At 43.7% G+C, this 8,886-nt stretch overlaps 1 protein-coding gene across 1 annotated transcript; it reads right to left on the reverse strand.

The window, feature by feature from the left end:
- Nucleotides 1-2,083: 2,083 nt before the first annotated feature.
- On the reverse strand, nucleotides 2,084-8,671 carry wee1 (WEE1 G2 checkpoint kinase). Its single transcript, XM_063897548.1, has 10 exons — nucleotides 7,723-8,671; nucleotides 6,411-6,622; nucleotides 5,532-5,598; nucleotides 5,139-5,311; nucleotides 4,710-4,978; nucleotides 4,508-4,597; nucleotides 4,101-4,186; nucleotides 3,838-4,008; nucleotides 3,544-3,689; nucleotides 2,084-3,374 (listed from the first exon to the last, which is right to left on the reverse strand). The coding sequence occupies exons 1-10, from the start codon at nucleotides 8,209-8,211 to the stop codon at nucleotides 3,218-3,220; spliced, it is 1,860 nt and encodes a 619-aa protein (XP_063753618.1). The 5' UTR covers nucleotides 8,212-8,671; the 3' UTR covers nucleotides 2,084-3,217.
- Nucleotides 8,672-8,886: the final 215 nt, after the last annotated feature.

Here is an 8,886-nt window from a genome sequence, read left to right on the forward strand (position 1 = left end):
AGACATATTATACTATGCAATTGTGAGGCCATTTTGTCCTACTATACAGACTTATACTTATTGTCCAATATACCATGACTCTTAATCAAAAATGTTTGACATACTTTACTACATCTTTTTTTTAGCATACAGTGGGGCAAAAAAGTATTTAGTCAGCCACCAATTGTGCAAGTTCTACCATTTAAAAAGATGAGAGAGGCCTGTAATTTTTATCATAGGTATACTTCAACTATGAGAGACAGAATGAGAAAAAAAAATCCAGGAAATCACATTGTAGGATTTTTAATGAATTAATTGTAAATTCCTCGGTAAAATAAGTATTTGGTCACCTACAAACAAGCAAGATTTCTGGCTCTCACAGACCTGTAACTTCTTCTTTAAGAGGCTCCTCTGTCCTCCACTCGTTACCTGTATTAATGGCACCTTTTTGAACTCGTTATCAGTATAAAAGACACCTGTCCACAACCTCAAACAGTCATACTCCAAACTCCACTATGGCCAAGACCAAAGAGCTGTCAAAGGAGACCAGAGACTAAATTGTAGACCTGCACCAGGCTGGGAAAACTGAATCTGCAATAGGTAAGCAGCTTGGTGTGAAGAAATCAACTGTGGGAGCAATTATTAGAAAATGGAAGACATACAAGACCACTGCTAATCTCCCTCCATCTGGGGCTCCACGCAAGATCTCACCCCGTGGGGTCAAAATGATCACAAGAACGGTGAGCAAAAATCCCAGAACCACACGGGGGGACCTAGTGAATGACCTGCAGAGAGCTGGGACCAAAGTAACAGAGGCTACCATCAGTAACACACTACGCCGCCAGGGACTTAAATCCTGCAGTTCCAGACGTGTCCCCCTGCTTAAGCCAGTACATGTCCAGGCCCGTCTGAAGTTTGCTAGAGGGCATTTGGATGATCCAGAAGAGGATTGGGAGAATGTCATATGGTCAGAAGAAACCAAAATAGAACTTTTTGGTAAAAACTCAACTCGTCGTGTTTGGAGGAGAAAGAATGCAGAGTTGCCTCCAAAGAACACCATACCTACTGTGAAGCATGGGGGTGGAAACATCATGCTTTGGGGCTGTTTTTCTGCAAAGGGACCAGGACGACTGATCCGTGTAAAGGAAAGAATGAATGGGGCCATGTATCGTGAGATTTTGAGTGAAAACCTCCTTCCATCAGCAAGGGCACTGAAGATGAAGCGTGGCTGGGTCTTTCAGCATGACAATGATCCCAAACACACCGCCAGGGCAACGAAGGAGTGGCTTCGTAAGAAGCATTTCAAGGTCCTGGAGTGGTCTAGCCAGTCTCCAGATCTCAACCCCATAGAAAATCTTTGGAGGGAGTTGAAAGTCTGTGTTGCCCAGCGACAGCCCCAAAACCTCACTGCTTTAGAGGAGATCTGCATGGAGGAATGGGCCAAAATACCAGCAACAGTGTGTGGAAACCTTGTGAAGACTTACAGAAAACGTTTGACCTCTGTCATTGCCAACAAAGGGTATATAACAAAGTATTGAGATGAACTTTTGTTATTGACCAAATACTTATTTTCCACAATCATTTGAAAATAAATTCTTTAAAAATCCTACAATGTGATTTCCTGGATTTTCTTTTCTCATTCTGTCTCTCATAGTTGAGGTATACCTATGATAAAAATTGCAGGCCTCTCTCATCTTTTTAAATGGGAGAACTTGCACAATTGGTGGCTGACTAAATACTTTTTTGCCCCACTGTATGTCCTACATACTACATTTTTTTCGACATGCTTAGTATGTTATTTTGAAAACATGCTATACCAGTACTGACTTTTTGACATACTATAATGCTATACCGTTATTTCTTCAGATGTTTTAAATGTACTATACATGTTTATTCTATATATTTGACATTTTTTGTACTTAAAAACAAACACTGTTGTTTTTTTACATCCTACACTGACTAATTAAAACATAGCAAGAATTGTTTTCAACATAATGTCCCATAATGGATTCTAATTGCATTGCGACTAAAACAACTCTATATATATACTGTAATTTGACAGACTTCCATTGTTTCAAAGTAAAGATCCTTCAACAACACAAAGTGAAGATGGTGAGAATTTATTTAGAGAACATATGTACAAGGTTACAACGACAGAAACGTTGTTTTGTGTTAGAACAAAAAAAAGATGAGGAATACTTTTCTAAACAGTAATTAAAGACAAGCAGTGAGGAAATAAAAACAAAACAAATGAGAACGTAAAGAACAGGACGATGATTGTTCTAATGCTACAGGCAGGGTTGGCAGCACCGAGAAAAACACACGTTAACGTCACAGATCATGAGAGAGCTCAAAGTGATGATTTTCCTCACATGGCATGATCCATTCTCCATCCGATTGGATTACATGGGGGGGGGGGGGACCGTTTGGTGGAAAACGGTCTCCTGCTTCTTCAAAATAAGAGCCAATGACCTCTAGAACGATCCAACCCTGATACACACAAACATCAATAGCAGCAGTATTTATTTTTAAACAAACAAAGTCTGGCAAGTTCCAGATGTTGCCTCCAAAGTGCTCCATTACAAACACAGAAATCCTCAGACCCCTCAGGTACCCCGCATCAGGCGTTCGACAGGCAGTAAGGTGCGCACGGAAAAGTACATTCACACTGAAGAGGAGGCGGTTCGGCTTGTTCGAGGGAAGTGCAAGGACAGAAACAGAGAGAGAGCCTGACGTCTACTCAGAGGAATGAATGAGTGTGGAAAAACGTAAAGTAGCTACGTTGAGTTTCTACCGTACACCAAAGACAGAGGCTGCCTGTCAATATCTGATTAAAGAGGTCCTTGAGCCTTTGTGTTTCACTTCCTGTTGTGGTTAAAGTCTCAGCAGGTGGAGTTTGCAGGGGATGACAGAGTGCGGAAAAGGTAAAGTAGCTACCTTTCAGGGATGCCGGTTTCTTTGTCTTAAGTCCATTGGGAAAGTATTAGGTTGAACTACGTTGGCAATGACAGTTTATCGAGTTCTACAGTTACGGGGGTCTCCTCGGAAAGAAAGCTAAAGAGACAGATCCAATCCAACAGGGTTCTTTCTCCCTAAAGTTTATCCTTTCAGCGTTTCTGCAGAAGCCCAAAGACAGGCGGTCTGCGGGCTGGATTCGATCCCGGGAACATGTGAGCTACGATGGCGCTACATCTGAATTTATGATTGAAGAAGGTACATGAGCCTTTGTGTTTCAGTCTCAGTAGATGGTGAGGCTGACGGAGCGGTTCATCTTCTTGCCAATGAGTCTGGAGGTTCGGGGGTTCGGAAGGACCGTGGAGCGGGTCAGGATCCGGTCGGTGGATAAAACCTTTTCCTCCGCTGCAGCTCGGGCCTGCTGCGCCTTCTTCAGCTCTCTGAGGAGGAAAAAGATGTTCGGTTAGTGATGGAGACGGGAGGAGTTTCTTTGACTTAACCAGGGCCACAAATATGCTATACTGTGGTTATTTTCTCAGTGAAAAATCCAATGAAATTTAGGTCTGTAAGTTAGTAAGGCCTGCACAATCATTTCTGCTCCAGATTTACTTCTGTAGCAGAGCGTTCTTGAACTTCTCAGCGTTGAGCTCGACTCGCAGCTGGTCGGCGCTCATCCTCGCCGCCGTGAGCAGCACCGGGTGTTTGATGAGCTCCGACGTGGACGGACGTCTGCTGGGGTCGGGGTGGATCATCAGCTGCAGGACAAAAAAAAGAAGATAATATTAGGTATAAACGTTCGTGGTATTTTTCTATAAACATTTGAAAACACATCAGCAACATGCAGACACAGAGTGGAGGTAAACAAAGCATAGAAACACAAGAAGGACGTGTTTACACTTTTACCTTGAGCAGACTGAGGAAGTCTGGAGAAAGTACTTGTGGGATGTTGGGAAGTTTTCCCTGTCGGATCTCGTGCCATTTGTCTCCGTTGGTGGGAAGCGGCTCGGCTCCCGACGCGCTGACGACGGTCAGAGCCAGAGCAAAGATGTCCGCCTTCGTCAACTTACTGTAGTCCTGCGAACGATAAGAGGAGGAGTGTCATCACCACTGAAAAGCTCGACTTAATGAAAAGATGAAAGGCCGTTTTTTGAAGTAAGATGACAAACCTCTTGTAAGACTTCGTTGGCGAGGTACCGGCTGTCCCCTTCCTCCACTTGAGGATTGTTCACCCGAGTCACATGACCGAGATCACCTTGAGAGAGGAGATCGAGAGAACTGATTAGAGTCACGACAATCTTATTATCACATTGAAGTAAAAGGAAAATGTTACAACAAGTTTGACCACCATCGGCAACCCTTTATCAACCCCTTCCCACAAAGTATACTGGATTAAATGCAATTTACTAGTACTATTGATTTATACAACATCTACATAAGTGTATTTGTTCTATTTTTGAAACATCTTCTACCTGTACTTTAAAATCTTCTTCCTATTGTTTAAGTGTGCATTTTACACTTAAAGAACCCAACAAAAAGATGTAAATAAATCACATAATAAGTGGAAGAACCTTACCTATTTTGTAGACGACGCTGGTGGTCATCCCTTCTTCATCATCACAGTCATCGCAGCTGGATACAGTCTTCCGAGAGATAAAGATGTTGCCTAAAACAAAGACGTTACATTAGTTTCAGACCAAAACTATTTCTCACAATATTTGTTAGGAAAAATATACGTCCCACATTTCACCACCATGTGGATTATTTCAAACACTCACTGGGCTTGATGTCCATGTGCACCAGTGAGGTGGAGTGGATGTATTTGAGTCCCCGTGTGACCTGCAGCAGCAGATCCTTCAGCTCAAGCTCCGTGAGGTAGCTGAGCCTCCTGTAGTTTTCTGCGATGGCGTCGGACAGCGTGCCGCCGTTGCAGTACTCGTTTTGGATCAGCATGTGGTCGTCCTCCGCCCAGGCAGAGTAATATCGGACCACGTGGGGGTGCTGACCCAGCACGGCATGGGCGTAAACCTCCCGCAAGGCGTTCTGTCTGCAAGGAGGGAACGGAGGGTTTTAATTAAAGGAACATCTGGAGAACATTTTGATAATGGAGGTGAAGAAATGGAGTCTAGACTCTTTTGGAAAAACAACTTCTAACGAGGGGGCATCATGTACTCTTGGTAATTTCCCTTTTTACAGAGTGAACTTACTCGTCTATGGATCCTGCCAGAGGTTTCTTGGATCTCTTGATGGCGTAGATGCAGCCATCGAGTCTCTTCACACACTTGAACACGGCTCCGAACTCTCCACAGCCGATTTTCTCCAGCTCCAGAAACTCTGAGACATACCGAGACATCATGTTGCTCTCCATCATGGTGAGCCTCTGAAGGAAAAAAGAAAACATTTATTTAACATTAATGTCTCCAATATGTCACCAGAGTCATTTAGCACAGGTCTCGATGCCACAAACTAAATGAGCTCCATCTCCAAAACAAAGTTCAAGAAAAAACTTCCTGCAAAAAGTTCCGGTGGAAGGGAAATAAATGTACTATATTCCCGACTGTATTTAATTAAAACAAATCACATAAGGAATAATTAATTACCTTTGATGGGGGAAACAATTCCTCCTCTCCCTCTCCGTCACTCGCCTCCATGTCTTCTCCACAGGAGCTGGAAGATAAAAGACAAGGGGATGTTGTTGTTTAGCATTCTGTACAGCAGGGGGCAGCAGTGAGAGGGGTGGGGGGCAGCAGTGAGTGGGGGTGGGAGGGGACTTCAGGAGCACATGTCAGTTCAGCAGTAACCATGAGGTCTTGATTTCCAGCCAAAACCCCCCCCCCACCCCCACCCTCAGTTAAGGGCTTTAAGGTATCTGGTTATAACAATGGGTCTGATCTGAGCCAGAGATTAGAAGGTGGACTGGTTCAGCTGGTCAACGGTCAACAGGTTTCACTTCAACTCTATTTAATAGTTATTCAACCAAAACCAACAAGGACATGTGGAACCAAAATATTATGGGCTGCAGCTGGTCAACTCCCCCCCAGCCATTTTGAAAAAAAAATACAATCAGTGTGTGGTAAGGGGTCGTTACACCTTTACTTAAGATAAAGAATCATGCATATTTTAGGCATTTCAATGTGCATTTACAAGCTTTAAACGCACCTAAACACGTGCTAAATTACTTTTTTATAAACAGTACACGACACTTATTATTGCACTTATCCATACACTTTAAATTTGTATTAAAGTGCATCATGTCTATGCTTCATTACATTATTTGAAAGAAGAGTGGCCAATCAAGCATAACAACAAACTTTTAAAAATGTGTTTCCCATTTTTTAATACATGTGGCTTCCTATAAAATCTAAATATCAAGCAATTTATTTAAAAATCCAAGCCAGGCAAGTGGTTTTAATTATTTCCAGCCCTTTTTTCGGATAGACCTCCCTCTAAAGTCGACAGGGATTTCTTTCAAAACTCACTCATTCCAGTGCGCTCTCTTCCTGTTCCTGTGCTGTGTGGCGGACTGTATGAGCAGGGAGTCGGGGGTGAAAGGGTTAAAGTTGACCAGCGGTGTCTGCTGTCTCCTGCTGCTGTCTGTGAGAGACTTTCCTGAAGGCTCCACATTCTTGAACAGGGCAACTCTCCTGCTGGACGACCCCGACCCAGAGCTCCTGGCTTTGGAAAGCAAACTCTGCAAAAAAAAAGTTTTTAAAAAGGGAGCTAGATTTAGTGCTTTGGTTATTACTTTGCAGTGGAGAGGAGAAAAGCAGATATCTAGAAGCAGACCATCTTCTAATATTTAAACAAGGAAAGTCTTATGAAGCTAGGTCCAATTGTGTGATGTGTATTAGGGAAGGAAAGTAAAAGGAAGCCCAAACTTACAGACAGTATATGGTTCTGAAATATTAGTATTGTGGAATATCCTGGTTGCAAATGTGGTGATTAAAAAGATACATGTTGTGTAATCAGAAAGAAAAACATGCTCAGGCATTAAACTCCATGTCTCCAAATCCCCTGACAGTACAGAAGGAGCATTATGTAAGAACACAGTTACACATTAACTGGTGAGCCCACATAGCACAAGTATCCTTAGGAATTCAAAAAAAAACATGACCTGGTTTGTTTGCATATGCTTTGTTTTGCTATTGGTTTTCTTTCCCATTTAACACATCACATGATCCAGAAGCAGCCAAATCAATGTGCAAACAAATTAAGAGGAGAAACGTTACTCTAAAATGCTTGTGGAAGCTGACCATGTTAAAAGGGTGTCCCATGCAAACAATATAGTTCCAAAAGGTTCGTGTATCAATAGCAGGCTTTGTACACGTGTTTTAAGTCGAATTCAAGCCTACGGAATTCAAAAAAGTACCAGGTCTGTGTAAGAGTTGTTTCACTTGTTTTCCTTTCCTATTTAACACATGACACGATCCAGAAGCAGCCACTTCAATGTGCCAACACACTAAGAGGAGAACATTTTGTGGAGCTGTTATGCAAGATCATAACTTCACCTAAAAAGGGTAAAAGGGTGTCAAAGGCTAACATTTGGGTCATTTGTTAATAATCTCAACTAAACCACTAACTTACATACTAGTATTTGATCAATAACAGGCTTTTTACACACATTGTAAGACAAATAAAAACCCCTTTTAAGCTCTTCTAGCACCATAAGCTTGTGGTAGTTTTCAAAAACAGAAATCAAAGTGTCTGAAACTTGCTTTATTTTTGCATCTAAAAGACTATTCAGTTTGATAGTGATTTATAAGTAGTATCTCTACAACATACAAAACCTACCTTTGGTGTGTGCGGTGTGTCAAAGAGTCTTAGTTTTCTGAAGGTTTTGTGTGGAGGTGTGTCGGGGCAGTCAGGGATCGGGGAGCTGGATGCTTCCCCGTCGTCCTGCACGTATGACCGGTCCGGGGAGCCTCGGTACAGCCGGGATGTCTTCCTCGGAGACGGGGAGCAGTGAGCGAAAATCACGCTGCTCGGGGACCCCAGGTGAGACGGGGAGCCAAAGCTCTCCTCGTCCCACAGCTCCACGTCGTCGTCCCCGCAGGACTGGTTCAGGGGGCTGCTGCTGCCCTCCAGGCGCTTATCCACAGTGTCCCGGCGCACTGGCATCGGGGAATCCATCTCCGTGAAGCCGGACTCCCCCCCAGTGCTGTTGTTTACGTCCTCTATGGGTTCGTCCTCCCCGTCGCTGGAGGTGAACTGTAGTTTTTGTCGGATTGGTACCGTTTTAGGAGACGGAGATCCGCGCCGATGGCGAGTGTAGCTCGACATTTTCTTTTAGGATTTAAACCCCGGCGACGTCGACGGGAAAATCCCCCGATTGAACCCCCGCTACTGTGTGTAGTAGCAAAAACACACAGTGAACTTCTCACTACCTCAATATAAAAAGGTATCGAGTGAAAAAAGACCGTGTTCAAAAGCGACCGTTAATACTGTAAAAGTCCGTTAGATCCCAGGAAAAGTTAGCTTGTTTGCTAACTCCAACACGCCCCTCCAACTGTGAGAAATGGAGTCGGCTAGCTAGTAGTCACCGTCCCAAAGAAAGTAAAAACAAACAGAAACTACCCGGTCAAGTCGGGTATCGGTATCCGTCACTTCACGATGTCTCACGGACACAGAAACAAGTCGTTCTGCAATAAAACCAGATCAATATTTACATGAAAAAAAGTTTGAATGAGTCAAGAAGAACTAGGCGGCTCTTCCCATCACGCGCGTGGCAAAGGACTTCCCGCGACCGTTGGTCACATGCTCCGCGGCGGCCAATCAGAGCACTCCTCCGATTTTTGAAAGATGGGCGTTCCAGAGGAGCCTCGGGGAGGGTTACGTCATCGGTGGAACAGCAGCAATATGGCGCGAAAAGCCGCGTTGCCTTTCAAGTCTCTGCAGGAGTCAACAATTAAAATTACCCCCGAGACAATGCGTCCTTTATTCAGACCGCATGATCAA

Source organism: Eleginops maclovinus, chromosome 2 (assembly GCF_036324505.1).
Source record: "Eleginops maclovinus isolate JMC-PN-2008 ecotype Puerto Natales chromosome 2, JC_Emac_rtc_rv5, whole genome shotgun sequence".
In the NCBI taxonomy this organism is placed as follows: domain Eukaryota; kingdom Metazoa; phylum Chordata; class Actinopteri; order Perciformes; family Eleginopidae; genus Eleginops; species Eleginops maclovinus.

Coding starts and splice junctions, on each gene's coding strand:
- wee1 (XM_063897548.1), bottom strand. CDS start 8,211: ATGTCGAGCTACACTCGCCATCGGCGCGGATCTCCGTCTCCTAAAACG. Junction 4,187..4,507: donor CAGCGTCGTCTACAAAATAG/GTAAGGTTCTTC, acceptor TCCTCTCTCAAG/GTGATCTCGGTCATGTGACT. Junction 3,375..3,543: donor AAGAACGCTCTGCTACAGAA/GTAAATCTGGAG, acceptor TTTCCTCCTCAG/AGAGCTGAAGAAGGCGCAGC.